The sequence below is a fragment of the Podarcis filfolensis genome (assembly GCF_964270895.1).
Source record: "Podarcis filfolensis genome assembly, chromosome: 4".
In the NCBI taxonomy this organism is placed as follows: domain Eukaryota; kingdom Metazoa; phylum Chordata; class Lepidosauria; order Squamata; family Lacertidae; genus Podarcis; species Podarcis filfolensis.
The window spans coordinates 51,708,372-51,727,345 of NC_139607.1; the positions used below are offsets into that span (position 1 = coordinate 51,708,372).

The window sequence follows — 18,974 nt, forward strand, 5'->3', positions numbered from 1 at the left end:
TGGTGCATATATGACAAAGAGGAGGAAGGAAAGAAGAGACATTTACCAGGCCTTATAAGAAACTCTCCACATGTAACAAAAGAAATCATGCTCCACGTCATTTGTGTACCTTTGTCTTACCCATACATCAAATAGATTGCTGATACTTTGAAGATCAGACAATCCAGATATTAAGAGAGAACATAAAACAGACTCATCTAAACCCACATATTTATTTACATTCAGTTTGAACTGAGATGCCAATTATCAAATACACATTGAAGATAAAATACTCATTTGATCTCGTCAATGGAATTTCAAATAAGTGAATTGCTCTTGTTTTAATCAAGTATGTATCTTAAATTATCCCATTTTCCTGGAAATTCAAAGACAACATGTCCAACTTCAAAAAAGATTTACAAATAAATATGTCCTATGGACATTTAAATGGTTTGCTCTGCTATACGTCATGGTATTAAAAAAGGAGGCAGTGGCTATTTTATGTAATGAATTTGTGCTTGTACATTCAGATTGCACATGACTATTTAACAAGATACTTTAGCCCCTTCTGTGAAATTATATTTAGCTTTCATGCAACCCTGAATCATCCCTGAGGTGATGGAATGAAATCAATCTTACTTGCTCCCTTCCATTTCTATGTGTTTTGAAGAAGGATCACATAAAACTTCAGAATGTTTTGTTTGTTGCCAAATGGTCGCAAAGCATTTTTCACAACTCTATACCTACTATACCCTTGTTCACAGAGCAAAGTCATTTATTATTTCATAACTGTAGTCTACAACTTAAAGTTTTGTCACTGTGAACAAACCTAATATTGCAACTAGATATGCTGAAGAATGAAGTTTTAATATTATTTTCACAATTTGGAATGAGATGAAAGATGCTACATCAATATAGCTACATACAACACTTGGCCAGGAACCCTTTTTACATTTCTAAATTTCAGTAGATTAAGTGTTAGCATGTTAAGATCAGCACTACATCTCATCATCCTTTTTACTTGTATATGGTCATATCATATGGAAGTACCTTGTAAGAGATGAGGATGAAGAGGCTGGTGAGCTGTTAGAACCGCTGTCATTTCATCATGGTCTGATGGATGTATATACTCATAAATGCTATTACCGGTGAGTTCCACCTGTCAAGAATATATTTAATACATTCAAAACTATAGCAGATTTTTTTCCCCATTTAGTATTATTTTTCAGAGGTCTCTTGTATGTAATACACATATGATTTACAAATACCCCACTGCATTTCTAACACTCCTATCGTCTTCCTGGACCAAAAGCAGCTATCAACCAATAGCCATGATCTACAAGTTGTTTTGTCTTATCATGAGCAAAAAAGGTTCAGTTGCAGCATACATGACTTGAAGACTGTGATCTATGTAAATACTAATTACACCAAAAAAGTATTCAGTATGACCCTATTTTGAGCTCTAGATTCAAACAGTTGTTGCTGGAGGAGATAACAATGAAATAGAATGTTTAGGTCCCGTGATTTTTCACAATGAAAAAAACCTCTAAATGGCATAACCCCCTTTTAAAAAATATGTGAGCAGAGCTTGGGTGGAGGGTGGTAGGGGAGAAATGAATAGCCCCACTCATTTCTCAAAGGCTAATCAGAGTTTGGACTCACACAGCCCTGGCAGTGTGGCTGTTACATTGAGCTTGGAAACAGTGTATACACCATCCATTTGCACTCCTGATTCCTCAAACAATTGACATAGCTAGCTTTTCTATAAAGGTGAATTCACACCTTATGCAAATTTTACCATTTCAGTTAGCATTTAGTAGGTTAAAACTGCAAAATGGTCCTTTTTATCATGGTCTGCATAAGCTATTAAGAGTCACAGGTTCAACCGTTTCTTCCTGCTCTCCTCTCCCACCAATTAGTAAACTCCATGAGACTAGTATTCTGATTGAGTTCCAACCAGAACTAGGACATTTAGGGTTGGAATGAAAAGCAGCTTTAACAAGTTTGTGAATTAGACTTCACAGTTCTCAGTAGTTAACTAGTTAACAACAGGTCTAAATTTAAATATGTGGTTGAACTCATGTGTTTTCTACAAGCATGTGCCTTGCTTTACTGAATTAAGGCATAGATTCATTTAGAGATTGGAATCTCAACCAATTTAAAGTTTTAAAAGCTGTCCCTCAGTACATTTTATAAGCCAGAGAATGCAGTCTTTCATCTGGCTAACAGCTATGTGAATGCTTATTAATGTTTACCAAATGTATACACAATAGCTATGTGAAAAATTCAATCTTGTCCTGTGGGCCTTCATTCCAGTTTGGAGGAAACAAGTGGTATATAAGCAGGGGCAGATCCACCCACATGGAAACTAGTAGTAGTATCAGTTTGTATCTCTGTGTCCTTTCCAAGAAGGAAGAATTACCCTGACTCAGACCTAACATAACACAGCTCTCTGTTTCTAGCTTTGTTGGGAAAGAGACTGTAAATGCAAAGAGGCAGTGTTTTACCCAAAGCCATTCTTCCAAAATATATTTTCCTACTTATTGTTCTCAAAAGGAAAAAAAGGGTAAAGAAAGAAGGTAGAGTATTGCAGACAGGAGAGTGAAGGAGGCAACACAGTTTGCACAATGAACATTTTTAGGGAGTGAAGGATAGAAACTGGAAAGGGGAAAGGTGGTTTGAAAAGGCAGAAAAGGCAGCTATAGTAGAAATTAGAGACAGAAAGAACTTGGGGAAGGGTAGGACAGACATAGTCATACCTTAGTCTCTTAACAAGGCATCACATGTATAGAATTTCCTCTTTACCTATACAGTATTGGCGCACAGAAAAAGTGAGGGGAATCCTCTCCCCAGAATACCAAAACAGTCAAAAGTTTTTTAAGAGTGCTTCTATACCTCACATACCTCCTTGCCATGCCTGCATTTAGGGATTTGCTACTACTAACACTAGTTGCTTTCTTTTACTCTATTTTTTCCACCAAAGAACTCCCTCATTCTAGTGGTGTCTGCTTTCATCTGAGAGTTTCAGAGAAAAGCAGATGTCACCAAAGCAGAGCACTTTTGAAAAGAAATGAGAAGTTACTTTAAAAAATAGCTAGAAAATTGGTTTTTACTGTGTAGGCAACTCGAGAATATGGTGTCATGTCAGGGACAAGTCTAGTACAGAGGTCTTTTATAATCACAGAAAAGAAAATTATTTCAAAACAACAATGACAAAAATGGTCCTGCAAAAAACCTTAGTGCCCAATTGTTAATTGCCCCTGAGGAAACAGCAAGCAGGTTGCTACTGCTGCCTTGCCCTTCCCCTCTTAGTGGTGCCTAGGCAATACGATTCCAGACTCTACCTCAGGTCCTTTGTCCTATCAGTGAGTTCATAAATAGTTACATACCATTCTTAAATTTTTTTTAAGATAAATAACAATCTGTCTCTAATTAATAAAAGTCAAAGCAAATATGTGGATCTTCGCTCAAGGCTACAAGGAGAAGCCTACAAAATGAAGCTGGCAAGCTAATACTGACCCACCATGCACTTTAAGGCCCACATGGGAGCATTCTGTAAGAGCCACTCCACACATGAAAATAAACACCCTCTTTACTGTTTACTGAATCAGCAGTACTTCACACAGGTTTCAGGGGGGAAAAACATTTCCATGATAGTGGGAACATCCAGTGTTGATAAATGGCACAATCCTCTACATCAGAAGGAAATCGCACTGAGTTTAAGTGGTATATGATTGCAACCTAAGGTTGCTAAAGAATAACTTTTCAAACCATTAAACATGGGCTAATTACAAGTTTTGGACACAAATATTTCAAAATGCTGTATCACATCCCAATTCAGCTTACTAACATAAATAGAATTGCTTTATTCTAAACACATGTACTTGAAAGTAAATCCCATTGTTTTCAGTTGAACATACATTTAAGAAATTGTTAGTTACCTTTAAAATGAACAAATGTAACAGTGCCCTAAAACCCCAAACACTAACGTTTGAGCAGAACAGTAGTAAACCTGGTTTTATGAGTTCTACCATAAACATATAAAACGCTTTACTGAAAAGGCCACAAGGCTGGCAAAACTCAAGAAAAATTGCCTGAATTCCATGTGAACACTCATAAATCTGCTCCCTTTTTATTTTTTCCTAAAGCACATTTACTATAAAACTCAGGTTTCCTCTGTTTTCACAGCAGCTAACACTACAAGTGGAGAGACTGCTGTTGCACTCAGTTCCTGCTTGTGGACTTCCTATAGGCATCTGGTTGGCCACTGTGAGATGGATGGGCCTTTGGTCAGATCCAGCAGTTCTTATATTCTTACTGCATACAATTCAAAACACAGACTGGAAATTTCCACTTTTTCCCAGAGATCTATACCACTGCTCTGGCCAATGGCCATTTGTAACAACACCTAGCAAGCAATAGGCAGCACTTGCTATAATTGTATGACAAGTGGACTATGCTGTATCCAGCTTCCAGGAGGCTTTAGTAGCACAAGGGAGAGTAGAGTTAGCAAAGCACTTTTGTGGACTGCATTTTTAGTTTCAAAATGTATATAAGTAACAAGCAAAATGCAAAGTTTTTCCTTTACAGTGATAAACTGTGTGAATTATTTAACTTAAAAAACAAAACAAAAATCCATTCAAAGGAAGAACATCATCATTCAATAGGGGGACATAACTTGCTCCTACCTGTGATAAACCTAGATGAACAGAAGCAGTTTCTGAGATATACATTATTTTGCCATCAGATGCTACCACAAAAACAAACCCATCCAGAGTCTGCAAAAGAGAAAGAAATATAATAAAATCTTACCACTTACAATTTACAGCCAAGTTGCTTGTGATAAGTTTTTTTATTTCCCCCTACAGAAGAACATATATTTTAAAACATATTACCCAAATTGGCTTGATGAAGACTAGGTTAGGTTGATTAAATATGTGTATCACTTCCCACTAAAACATCCCAAAATGATTTATAAGCGGGTAAAATAAATAATCAAATTAAGTATACAATAATAAAATTAAAACAGATTAAAAACAGATTTAACTGTATTATATAATTGGTGCTGCCCAATTACTATTATACACACACTATAAAAAGTTAAATCTAACTCATTCTCCCCTTACATATGCTAGTTTTACAGCAGCAGCAAATTTAACATTCTCATGTTGATATTGGGTTATTATAGTACTTAGCAAAAATCCTGAGTCCTTATGGGGGAAACCAATCCCAATTAATTGGTAGAAATAACTTATCACTATTTACAGTTTTAATGATTCCTGAGTGATGTTTTACATTCTTCTGACTATTTTTATTAAGGGTTTCGTGAGCATAGAATAATCTGACAAGTGTCTCCTTTGAAACTTGTAATGGAAAGAACATGAATGTTTCATAAAATAAGTTTTATGAAACCATAATTTCAAAAACGATAGAAGGGAAATCCCTTGAAAGTTAAAACTACCTTATATAATTGTTCACAAGTAACTCTGCAATATGCTACTTTGACTGATTCTATAGTTATTGCTTGGGACCTAATATTGCATATTTTAACCAATAAGATAAAATGAAAGCTCAGCAAAAATTAAAGTATATTGTTGTATTTTAAAAACGCTAATCCTGATCACATGAATAGATTTAAATCTGTTTCAAAACACCATTTTGAGGATTCGGATATGAGTCACAAAAGGAAAGGCATCTCAGTCCCAGAAATATGTATTTGGAAGCAAGCTCTGCTGATTTCAGGGAAGAACCTTAATGCACTAGAATACCATTTCATATGCAGCAGGTCCCAGGTTTAATCCCTGGCATTGCCTTTTGAAGAATCTCAGGTAGCAAGGCAGGTAAAGTTCAAAAAAGCCTGCCAATCAGAATGGAGCAATGATTGAGAGAGGTGCCACAGCTCAACAGCAGAGCATCAAAGGTCTCAAGTTAAATTGCCAGTTAAAGCATCTCAGGTAGGCAGGCTGAGAAAGACCTCTGTCTAAGACCTTAGAAGTTACTGCTTATCAGAGGACCAAATGTTCATTAAAACAAAACCCACCTCTACACAAGTGTGATTAGACTATAAGAATTCTCCATATGGAGGGAAAGAGGTCTACATTTGAAAAGGGAAATGCATTTCTAAATACTGTACATAGATAAAACAATTGCCTTTTATATTTACTAGTTCATATTTTAAGATGCTGGAACAAAAGGAAAGTAATAAAAGTCTGCAACAGAGGGGCAAGTTCAATGTTACCCCAATAAAAAATATTCCAAATTATTCTCTGACCTACTCTACTTTTACAGCATGTAATTAGAACCAGATTACTCTTTGGTTTCATTCCTGCCCCCCCCCCCCTCTTCTGAACATAAACAAAACTTTGTAGCAGTATTAACATGGGGAAGAAATCACTGCTTTCTTAAATAAAACATTGCTTTAAAACATTCCTCATAAACTAGCAATTTGTTCCCCGATGTTATAGTTAGGCTGCATTGGCACTTCCATTAGAAAACCTTACTTTTAGTGGCTCTTTAAATACATGGCACTCCCCTCCCTTCTTTGCTCAAAGGTGAAAGCACACATATTCTCAGTAAAGTAGCTGCATGTCTTAAAACAACATTTATAATTCATAAATAACTGGACATTTTAAATAGTATTACATCATTATTTTCTGTTAAACACAATTTGAAAATAGTAAATTAAGAAGTTGCAGGTATGTTATAAATATTAAATATTGCAAACCATCTCAAGCATAAGAGGTAAGATACACATTTTTAAATAGCTAGCAAATAAATAGATGTCACTAAGCTTCTTACTGTGTGCCAAACTATATTTTTGAAAGATTAATTTATATCACATTTTGTTTAAACATATATTTGACTTTTGTCGACAAATATGTTCTAAAAGTTTTTTTTCTTAAAGTATACACTATTTTTCATGAAGTTGACTTTCTATGCAACAACATTATGACAAATAAAGTGTACTTTAAGGATGTGAATCAATTTCTGTTTTCATTAAAGTTACTTTCAAAACAGGTTACATTCCAGCAAAAAGTTCATTATACACCTCATTCTACATCAATGCCAAAGCATTTGTTAATGTATTACAATTATATACACCCCACTATCCAATGGAAATTAGTGAAAATAATGATTAAGATATGGAAACCTTTATCATACAGTGTCTGTTTATTCAAGTTTCAGAAGGCCCTGCAAATGTCAATCTGCTAGTAAAATGTGGTTGAAAGTTTAAGAACACTAACCCCCTTACCTGGGAGTAAACCCCATTGAATTAAATGGGAATTACTTCTGTGTAAACATGGTTAGAACAGCGACATAAAGCATAACTAAACAAAGTTCTCAACCCTTACCTCATATTTTCAAGGCTACCTTTACCAATATGCAAAAAGGTTACAATAGTGAGTGTAAGATGAATTATAGTAATTTTGAAAAACAGTTTATTGTTTTATTTTTCCGGTTTTACCTACTCAAGTCTGCATTTCTCTTTATTATACCTGTAAAATCAGGATGAATTTACTAGCAAAAAAACCTTTTGTGAGGTGAGCACATGCATGTCTATACCCTTTGCAGCATTGGGACTTACACAATAGAGAGAAGCAGAATTCCAAAGTGGATCAACCAGATTTTGAACAACTGTATTTTCAGGTGCTAACGTCAATGGAAGATCTAATCCAGATGTTCTCCTCCCACCACAGGAGCCATGCGTTCTTTTAAAGGTTTTCCCTACTGAGCAATGAGTGAACTGAAATCTCCCATTAAAAATGCATGCTTGTGTATAGATATAGATATGCAGCTGTTTAAAAAGAGCCTATTGCAGCACATGTAGATTGACTGAAATGTGTGTATATGCAAGCATATATTATAAATTACAAGCCACTAGGATTTCTTACCCATTTATGCCACTTGATTTATGGTTGTCCTGCATACACAAGATCATCACATTCTTTTATTTTGCATTAACCCATTCATTGCCACTCCCTAATTCTGTACTCCCAAATCATAATAAACCCGGACTGGAAGCCCCAATCTACCCCTAAGAAGAGGGAGCTGGCTAGCATGTGCCCATTTTCTCTGCGACGGGTTTATTCACAAGCCACGGTTACTAGACTCATGGACCGTCTCTTCCCTTTCGCCTTTGAAACAAAAAAAGGCGGCTCTCTCCAGGGGACCGAGCCTTGGGTTTGGGGGCGAGATCCAGTGGGCTTTAACGCAACGAATTTCTCCTGAAACAACACAAGCAGTATTGAAGAAGCAGCACGAATCGCAGAGACTCTACCTGAAGCAAATGCGAGCCCAGCTCCTTCGCGACATTATCCAAGGGGCCTAATCTGCTCGGCTGGCCCCAGGCGTCTCCCAGACCTAGAAAAGGAACCGAGAAGCCTCAGTTAACGCACATGAATACCGTTTATTCTGAAGCACGAGCGGGAGGTGCAAGTTGGCCTTTTTCCTCTGCAGCAGAGGGAGAGAAGCAGCGTAACATTGGCTGGGTCATATTCGGGGGAGCTGGGCCTCCCTGCCCTGCCTGTGCAGTTCCCCGAGCGGGTTTCTCGGCGAGTTAGGTGGTCTTTTCCTCAGGAAAATTAGCTCCATGACATTAGGGTTTAGATTCAGCTGAAGGCCGCCACGTTGCGAAAGGGCCTGGCCGGCCCACATGTTACTCAGGGTTCAGTTGCCATTTTAGAGGTGGGGGTGATCCCCCACAAAGTAACATAAGCCTCCCTGAAATCGGCCGAGGGGACCTCGCTAAAGACGCCCTGAAAAAGAGTTTTGTACTCTCTCTCTCCTCTTCCCCTACCCCCCCCCCGCCATCTTCCCACAAGCCCTTGCGAAGGGAGGCCACGGAGGCGAAACGAAGCCGAGCTATACAATATTGTTGCCTTGGTGCTTTTAAGTGCAAACGTTTGGTCCCTTCACTCAAACGCCCGCTGCTGTCGCTTCGCCAAATCCATCCATTTGCCCCTTTCACAAATTCTTCCGATTCAAGACCTCCCCATCTATACAACTTGACTTTGGGCGGGACGGTCTGCTAGCAAACCGTGCAGCTCCTGTTAATTGGATATATTATATGCACCCTTTAGATTTCTAAGAAATAATCAGAGTTAGACCCAGTGAAACCAATGAAATTATTTATTTCAATGGGTCTATGCTGTGCATAACTTGAACGTAACTTTCAGGCCTTTTCTCCTATGAGGGAAAATTGTCTCAGCCGCGTGAAATCCCCTCGTTTCCTCCACCCTCGGAAGTCCCTTCAGCAGGAAGTCTAGACTGAGGGTAGATGGGATCTCACGCTGTTTATCCCGGGCACAGATCTCCTTCAATGTTACACATTTAATCAATATGAAAATAGGTTCTTGATTATGAATGGCATTGGTCGGACCCACCTCCTGACCCACTGAAAGGTTGACCAACTACCACAAAAGTAGTGGGATGTTGGGTGTAGTAGTAGTAGAAGTAGTAGTAGTAGAGTAGTAGAAATCATAGATAATAGGGCTGTCGCTTTCGTAGACAACCTAACCGCTTATTCTTTTAAGGGGACCGAAACACCTTAGCGCTCACACTCCTGGTTGTCTGTAGAGGTTGGACCACTGCTTCACTTCGGTTGCTTTTAAAATAATATTCTTTAAAATCTGATCGACACCGTGCTCTGTGTAAACGGATGGCCGAAGCTTCTTTCACCAAAGAGAGGTCATAACATAATGCCCTTAACTTCAACACGGCCATTTCAGAACCCCTCGAACAGGGTTCGGGTCAAAAAAAAATGAGTACTCCAGACGGTTCATCGGAGATCCTGGTTTTTCCCTGACATTGACCTCGGGAAACTCGTCTCTCCTAAATTACTGGCAGTAAGGAAAGCTGCAGCCCATGTGCAAAAGCCGCCGAAACCAACAACGCCGCAGGTTGCATCAGGGAAGAAGAATCCGTTTGCAGAATCTTCTCAAGGTTTCAGTTCTAAGCTAAAAATGTGCCACAAGTCAGCCTGCAGGGAAGGAAGACACACACCCCGCCAGGCCGCCGTTGAAGATGTCGGGGCTTTGGCCTGCCCATTGGACCCTAGAAGCCCCAGCCCAGCCCCTCGAAAAGCAGCTGCAACGGCACTCTATATGTACTCTATACATGCTTCCCTGGCCCAAATCTTTATGCTGAAAGAAAGTTCAGAGACTAAACATGCGATTTGGGTGTATACTGGCATAGAATATAAACTTTAACTCATAATATTACACTACACAAGCTATACCTTTAAAGCAATTTCAAACTACACATACACACAGCCATGGCTTCAAGTTTCAAGAAAGAAAGGATATTCCGAATCCGACTTGCACCCGGGGGTGCTTTCGAACTGCTAGGTTGGCAGGCGCTGGGACCGAACGACGGGAGCGCACCCGCCGCGGGGATTCGAACCGCCGACCATGTCATCGGCAAGTCCTAGGCGCTGAGGTTTTACCCACAGCGCCATCCGCGTCCCTAATACTCATCTTAATGAGGAGTTATTAACCTTTCTTCGCACTCACAGAATGGGTTTTTATTTCCACCCTTTCCCTGTATGTCTATGAGTGCTGCGGGGCTGCTAACCAACGTTCGTATGCAGAACCAAAACCTGGTAATTATTTTGGATTAATGTGCGTGGAGGGCTAATTTGCACACATGGCCAGTCCATGCGGGAAGCGGGGGACAGTTGGTGGGAAATCCGCAAGTTTAATTAAGGTGACTGCAGTTAAGAATAGCCAAAGGTCACTCATGTGGTGGTTCTAGCACAAATTCACTTTCAGTACTCAAGGCCGGGATAAGCACTGCCTCTTCCGAGGCTCCTAAAACGCTCGCCTAGGCTTGCGGCGCTCGCTCCATTCATTCTACTGTGAATTCCGCGTGGCTCCCAGAAAGCACAGCGAAGAGCCCCGCGGAGTCCGTGGCCGCACCTCTCTCCTGTCATTCTCCTGCTCTGCCTGCGGGTGGCGCACGAGATATTCATCTTATTGCTTTCCTCTTCCGGAGACTGGAGCCCTGACCCCAGTCAAGTAAATAGAGGACAAACGCGATCTGCCCTATGGAGGTGTGGGGAAAACAAAGCTGCACCTTTTCTCTGGTGGTCCCGACTGAGCCTTCTTTCCAAGGCTGTTTAAAAAGGGTTTCTTGCTGATGTGAACTGCTCCTTATCTTGTGCAGGATGGGAAGGAGAAAGGGACTCGTCAGTCAGCCTTTCCCACTGCACCTGCTCCCAGGGTCGCTGCGCTGGAGACATTGCGAGACAAGCTCGGAATCGGAGCGGGAAATGCATGCATGCGTCTGACTGCCATCCAGCACCATGCAAATTCGTGCAGAAGTGCAAACCCCCTTAAGCTCACAGTCCGAAAGAGCATGCTGCTGGAGAAGCAACGCCTTTTGGGCAGCAATAGGATTCACTTGAGAGTACATTGTGCTGCAAGAATATTTACAGAAATCAATTGGGTTCCGAATTACACAGCGGTGTGTTTTTGTTTTGTTTTGTTTTGGGTGTTTTTTTGTTAAAGCTAAGTCTTGGCTTTAACAGGTTTATGGATTGAGCCATCCCCCCATTCAAAGAGGCGTCCGTTCTTTCGAGCAGATGAGCCAGCCATTGTTCGCCGGCTTTTCAAGACCCGCCGTTCGGTACCTGCTTTCTCGCCGGCTGCGCCGCGCCTGCTAATTATACAAGCTGATGCAGAGCCATGAGCACTTGGTGCCCCGTCCACTTTTTCTGCTAATAAGGGAACTGCATGCAATGGGAATGCACAGGGCGCGGGGGGGGTGCAGGCAAGACTACGTTGTAAACACCGTATCTTGAAGAAGTGATGTCACAAAGATATAGAAATTAAGAGCCACACTCCCATCTTTTAAAAGGAAAAGATATAGCTATCATAAAATTCCTGAACAACATGAATGGGAGACCTTCCATCGACTCACTGTGGTTTAGATCGCGCCCCGGCGTTGCCAAATGAGGGAAGCACTAGAGAGAGAAATGAAACATCGTTTTATATTAAACATCTGTTAACTGACAAGCTAGTGTTTAAGTGGCTCTGCGGGGTTCACTGTCTCTTTGAGTTTCTTTTTCTTTATTCTCCCCATCCCATTGTGGTACGAATTTATCAGCATGTTCAGAGTTATTTCTACATGCACCTTTTGTCTGAATAACTATCGCCTGGGCTTCAGTAAAGGCTGCCTCATAAACCTTTTAACCTCTTTGTACAAGCAAATCGTGTTGTTTTTTCTTTAATAATCAAGCAGAGCCCAGCTGCATTTTGAGGAAGACATGAATCCATTGTTGCATTTCCCAAGGAACAGAATGTAGATTTATTTGCTACTGCTCTCCACTACTACTTATCTCAAAGCCTTTTCCAGAGGGCTACAAATTCCATTCCCACGTATACCCGTTACGTCTTTATACATAGAAATGCTGTCTTAACTCGGTTAGAAAAATATATAGAAATACACAGAAACGTTGCCAAGTCCATCCCTCGGCGTGACATTCAACCACGGCATCAGCAGTTTCAACTTTGTTGTCATCCTGGCAGCCATAAGTAAATCATAAGAACGGCCAACAGAGTTAGCAAAATGCTAAATCTTTGTTTGTGAGTGTGTGTTTCGATGCTAATATGTCTGCTGACGATCGGGAAATACAAAGCATGTTTGTTCTTTGAGCCAATGGATCTATGCACCAAAATCCACCAGACGGGCTCCTTTGCATTGTATCATTTGACATTAGTTGCGGGATTCCCGAAGATTTTTAAGTGTTGCAAGATTCTCTCCAGTACAAAACAGAATTCCTCCAGTCGCATTGTCAACGGTGACGGCAGGGCTTTGGGGCAGAGGTCCATAGTCCCACTCAGCAAAATCAGTAGGGGGCTGATATCAAAACGCACGTTACTAGCAACAGAGACGGGACCATATAAGACCAAAGTCTAAAATGGCCCCACTGCTCCCACCAATAAAGCTCAGGTGTATGTCGCCAGACAGAGCTCGATCCAAAAAACAATGAAGTCGAAGTGTTTAGGCTAATGCTGATAGAAACTGCGACGTTAGCTAGTTAAAGCGCAATCCTGTGAGTGTTTACTTGGAAGCACAGTCAGCATTCAGTGAGGTTTGGTCCCAAGAAAGTGTGCGTCGCCAGTGATGTAGCGGTGAATACTGAAGTGCGGGTGATCTTCATGGCAACCCCATCTCCATGCCCCTTCATGGACGTAGCCAAGGGAGGGCAGGGGAGCAGCTGCCCCCACCCATCAAGTAAAACAATGGAAATACTTAACTAACTGACCAATCACTTCGGTTCTGCCCCGCTCCCCACAAAAGTGCTCCCCGCAACAAAAGCCATGTGCCCCTCCTAAGGCAAGACAACAAAGCTGAATCTTTGACCAGTACAGACTTTATGGTCAGTATCAAACCTCTCCGCCTTACTTTACAAACAGGCTGATGAAAGCGTTTCGGAGGACTCAAAAGCTCCTTTGCTGTTTTGTGACATTTTGGTTGGTCATGATAAATAAAGGGACTCCGACATTTCTTCGAAGCAGAAGTGGGCTGCTTAATCCTTTAGCTTTGCATCCTAGTGTAACCACCTTCTTCTTCTTCTTCTTCTTCTTCTTCATTTATCGTACATGGTGAGGGTTTCTCCCCTCGGAGAACAGCTCCTTTATTTGGCACGCAGAGGATTGCCTTGGCAAATAACTCCCAGAAGACATGAAAGAAGGAGCAGGGAGGAGGCTCGTCGTGCTTGTTTGCCTTTCCCTGCTCTGCTGCTGTAGCCTCTATTGAGGAATGACTGCCGAGGTGACTTCCTCTTTACACCTCCATCCTAAACGGCTGCCTTAAAAGAAACAGGCAGTTTTGCTACAACTAAACCGACTTGACGATTCAACTAAGCTCAGCTGAATCTCTCCTCTTCCCCATTTTCCAGAGGAACTGATATCTTCCTGGCATGTGGGAAGATTGCTGTCGTTGTTGAGTATTTGATGAACCAAGTACATATTTTAAAGCTCCGCACCCCAGTTCCCACCACCTTCCTTCTCCTCTTCCCACCCGTAGTCCAGATGTATGAGACACGGGGATGGGGGAGATTCTTCCAACGACAAGACACCGTTCGAGCCGCCTTTGAACCTTCGGGCGAAGGCGGCATATAAATCCAAAACAAGCGCATCATACCAATAGCAGCAACGCGTTTAGGATCCACATCGTGCTTCCTAAAGTGAGGGTCTTTAAATGTACGTGGAACTTCCAGTCAGGTACTACAGAGAACTGCGGAGTTTACCCGCGTTACTTTCCACCCGAGGGGTTGAGCCTCCATCTCTCTTTAAAATGTAAACACTGGACGCCAGGGTCTCCCATCCCAGGGGGAAACACGGACGCCCCCAGAAACAGACCCCCCGAACCCAGCACAAGCGTCCGTCTCTTCTGTGTTGTTGTTTCATAACCAGGGATTATTTGCAGAACTCTGAGAATTCTCCAGGGCTTCCTCACAGATACATGTGTGTTTAAATTCCTGCTTAAATTTGAGAGCTGGGTCTGTCTCCCAGGTAAACAACGTGCTAAAGGCTTCTTTTTGGAACAGCTCGCTTGGAAGCGCTCGCTTTACGGAAAGCGGAAGGAGCTTCCAAAGAATCGCCCCTGGCCCCAAAATCAGAACCATCAGCGCCACTTTGAAGGATCCCCGAGGATCTTCTGGGGGCCAGTGGGCATAACGGAGTATATAATGAAATCGGCATACGCGGGAGTAAGGCGACGGGGCCGCGATTTATTTTTATTTTTGCTGGTTGTTGGCAAAGGCGTACGCGCATCGACCGGCCCGGCGACTCTCAGAGTGTCTGGAAAGCTCCCTCTTCAGACTTCAGACCTTCTGCGCCCAAAGAGTTGCGTGGGAAGGGGAAGTAGGAGACTGAAGAAAAGCTGATTCTTCGGCTTTGTAGGTACTGTACTGTATATGATTCGCAACAGTTACGGTTGGTCCGGATTAATTTACCTAAAGCTATCGCCCCTTTAAAAACTCATGGCTAATGCGCTTGAAAGGATAGGAAGTCCCATTCTGACGCCAGTCCGTGACGACGACGATGAACACCGATATGTATGTCATGTAGTATCGGATCCACTTTAAGAAATCCGGAGCCGGAGCAATCCTAATACCTGCACGGGCTGTAGAATGCGACATTTGCAATGCGATCCTAACGCAACTGTAAACTTAGAAGAAAATCCCACCGAATACAGCGAGAAACGGAGGAATCGCAACCTTAGTTGATTAATTGATCGAACTTAATCGATTTAGAAGGCGTCCGATGAATCAGGCATTTCAACACCCCCCCACCCCACATTAAGTACTTTTTAAAAAAAACTGCACGTGACAGGCGCCATCTTAGAAGAGGCCCTTGGCTTCTGTGCGAGAGATCTCGCTTCTGCTAAGGCGCTGCTGCTGCTACTGCGGCACGCGAGCGAGTCCGCCATCTACAAACAAAGAGCGCACCTTTTCTGGGGCAGAAAAACTGGCCGCAGCCCAAAGACAATTCTCTCTCTCTCTCTTTCTGCTGGCAAGTCCTGTTTGCTTGCCTGGTGAGAACAAGCAGCAGCAGCGCCCCGTGACTCTCTAAGGGGAAATCGCCTGCTAGAGGAAAGACATCTCCGCTCCCAGGAAAAATAAACGTCTCCCTTCCTTTTAGCAGCAGGCGCCAAACCTGGCTCTGCGCGGCGTCGCTCCGCCCGTTGACTGCAAGCAGCGCCCGCGGGCCGAGGGATGGCGCTCTCCCAACCCAGTCCCGACTCCTTTTCATTTCGCGCTCGAGTCGAGTGGGGCGGGAAAAGAAATTGCTGAAAGGTCAAGGCTGCCATCCAAACCAGGGCTGCCCTCTTGAATAAAATGTTGGGGAGTGGGGCAGGTAAGCCCCACCCCGTATAATGGATCACATGACTTGGTCACGTATTTGAATGGCAATGTCCATTATCGGGGGGGGGGGTTCGGCCCCCTCAAATATTTTATCGGAGGGAGCCGAAGACCCATTGATCTCCCTAGGAATTGGCTCCTACGATCCTAACCCTGCCCATTTAGGACTAAGGACCCCTGGATCCAATGGGCCTTACTCCTAGGTAAGTGTGGGGGAGAGGCAGTAATGTCACTTACCTGGGACTGTGTCCCATTTAACTCAGTCGGGTTCAGTCCTAGCCCCGCTTACCTGGGAGCAAACCCCGTTGAATTGAATGGGACTCGCTTCTGAGCGATGTATAGGATTGCGCTTCCTGGAACGCTGGGGATCTATAAAACGTGGAAGTCTGGCGCAAAGACTGCCTCGGGAAGTCTGGGGTTGCCCTCCCTGCAACACGGACGGCTCCTCTTGGAGGGGGCTTCCTTCCTTCCTTCCCCCTTGTCCCAGACGCCCCTTGCCCTCCCTTCGCTCACGGCGGTCCTTCAAGGGATCCAGCGGGGCTGGAGAAACAGGAGAGGAAAGCAGCTGGGTGTCGCGGAGGGAGGGAAGCCGAGGGCGCCTCTCTCCCTTACGTATCATCCAGAGCGAGTTAAATCCGACGGAAAACTGCTGATAGCGCTGACACTTGATCCTAAGCACGGTTTACTGCATATTTCAGCTAGGGTCACCACCAGCTTTCTGGGCTGGCTTGCCCCCTCGCCCCCGCCCACATGCCTTAAGCCAGTCTTCGCCAAGCTGTTGCCCTCCAGATGTTTGGACCAGAACATCAGGAGGGCACCCGGTTGGTGAAGGCTGGCTGAAGGCATAGGCAGGAGGGAGCCACAGGCATAGAAAGGCCCAGGAGCTCTGGCAGAAATATATAATCCAATTTCCCGAGAGCATCGGGTGTTTAGGATGGCGGTTTTAGGAAAGGCCAGCGGTCCTTCTGGGTCTTAACCAGCAGTCACACAAACAAGAATTAAGCACGTAAAAGTTTCCTCTCCTTTATTCAGGGTGCAAACACGCCTCTGCCCTTAATGTCAGATAAATAGGAGCTGAGACTACACGGGAGGGAGGAGATGGCACTCTGCAATTGCTGCGGGTGGGGGTACTCTCGTCTTTATTGGGACCTTCGGACCCCGGCTGAAAATAGCTTGCAGCAAACATTTAACTTGAGAGTAGGTCCCTTTGGATTCAGCAACGCCTTGCATCTGGGTAGGCACCAATCGGATTGTACTGTCAGCCCCGTATTCCTTCCCCAAACATACTACAGTACAGTGGTGCCTCAGGTTACATACGCTTCAGATTACAGACTCCGCTAACCCAGAAATCGTGCTTCAGGTTAAGAACTTTGCTTCAGGATGAGAACAGAAATCGTGCTCCGGCGGCGCAGCGGCAGCAGGAGGCCCCATTAGCTAAAGTGGTGCTTCAGGTTAAGAACAGTTTCAGGTTAAGAACGGACCTCCGGAACGAATTAAGTACTTAAGCCGAGGTACCACTGTACTGCATTGCTCAGGAAAGTCTTCCCACGGCCAAATTGCGTATTTCTAAAAATTGGTGTGCAATTATTGAAAACAACAGCAACCACCCTGTGCTCTGCCAGCCAGATCCTAACAGTAGAGCCAGCGCGTTCATTGTCACTTACTTGCATAAAAGTATTCTAATACAGTACAATCCATAGCATGTCTACTCAGAAGTATACCCTATTAAGTTCAGAGAGATTCGCTCCCAGGTTAGGCTGCAATTAACTCCACTTACCTGGGAGTAAGTCCCACGGAACTCACAGAGATGTATTTCAGAGTAGATTTGGTTAGGATTACACTGTTAGTGTGGATAGGATTGTGCTGCAGGATTATAATCTTTAAACATGTTTACCCATAAGTAAAGTAAATGTGAATTCACTTGGACCTGGTATATGATGTTAGCTTTTCTGCTTTAATCTGCTCTAGAAGTAGTGATTAAATAGGTGTAATATAATTGATCATGCAATATTCATAAGAAAACCAGAAACAGTAATAAGACCATGCGCTGCGGGTTTTCAATTCTGACTGAATAAGAACAGCCAACGCCAAGGAAAGCTGAAAATCTCCAGGTTTTTCCCGCTGCTACAGAAGGAGACGGCTGGCTTCGGCAAACGCTGATTGATAGTAAACAGGGGTTTGTGCTCATGGCATGTTAAAAGGTGCGTGCAGTTTTTCAGCTGAGAGAGAAAGAGAGGGAGTGTGTGTGAATATACAAAGCCCTCGGATTTTACAGCCTGGTGGTTCTGTGCAAGACGACTAAGTTTTGATTTAAGCGATCCACAGTTGCATCACGGGCGTTTTAATATTCTGAAGCTGGGCTGGGAGGTGACTAAACGTGAAAGGCAGAAAGCGGGATACCTTTATAAATGAAGCGAGTCCCCTTAAGATCGAGTGGAAAAGTCCTTAAACCCGAACTGGACTCTCTAAGCACATTGACTCGAAGTGGGAGAGTCTCTTACTTTTTCTTAGTGCGAGAGTCCTCCGGCTTAACCAGGCTGTGGCGTTCCCCACCACTACCTTGGCGGCTCCCCAAACCCAGTGCCACCAGGGCAGAATCTGGAGGGCCCCCCAAGCGCAGCAGGGTCACATTTTGAAATAGCACGTAACGCATCCTAATAGAGGTGAAGACCACTAAGTCCGCAGGCTACAATTTACCCAGTTGCCCCTCTCTAGCCCGAGTCCTCCGCAGTAGTTGCGCTTAGAGAGGGGTTGTGAGCCCCACGCGCCTTTTTCTATTTCCCCATATAAGTTAACCAGCAGGGCAAATAGCAATGATGGCGCAATGCTAGCAGAGCAGGATACAGTGGTACCTCGGGTTAAGTACTTAATTCGTCCCGGAGGTGCATTCTTAACCTGAAACTGTTCTTAACCTGAAGCACCACTTTAGCTAATGGGGCCTCCCGCTCCCGCCGCCGATTTCTGTTCTCATCCTGAAGCAAAGTTCTTAACCCGAGGTACTATTTCTGGGTTAGTGGAGTCTGTAACCTGAAGCGTATGTAACCCGAGGTACCACTGTATTTAAAGCGCGCACGACATACATTTAAAGCAAAGCAACTGAATGATGGGGACCGTAGTTTCTCCC

General features: G+C 43.3%; 1 protein-coding gene across 2 annotated transcripts in view; it reads right to left on the reverse strand.

Moving 5' to 3' along the window:
* SIM2 (SIM bHLH transcription factor 2) overlaps positions 1-18,974 on the reverse strand; it is a 48,878-nt gene that overhangs the window by 21,620 nt on the left and 8,284 nt on the right. Inside the window, exons 1-4 of one of the 2 annotated variants that reach the window (XM_083608841.1) lie at positions 9,139-9,157; positions 8,258-8,340; positions 4,668-4,757; positions 1,030-1,138 (exon numbers count right to left, since the gene is read on the reverse strand). In XM_083608841.1, the coding sequence (XP_083464967.1) occupies positions 1,030-1,138; positions 4,668-4,712 (154 nt within the window). In that variant the 5' untranslated portion in view covers positions 4,713-4,757; positions 8,258-8,340; positions 9,139-9,157. Of the gene's footprint in view, positions 1-1,029; positions 1,139-4,667; positions 4,758-8,257; positions 8,341-9,138; positions 9,158-18,974 lie in introns of those variants that run through there. The other variant, XM_083608840.1, reaches the window with a different exon arrangement.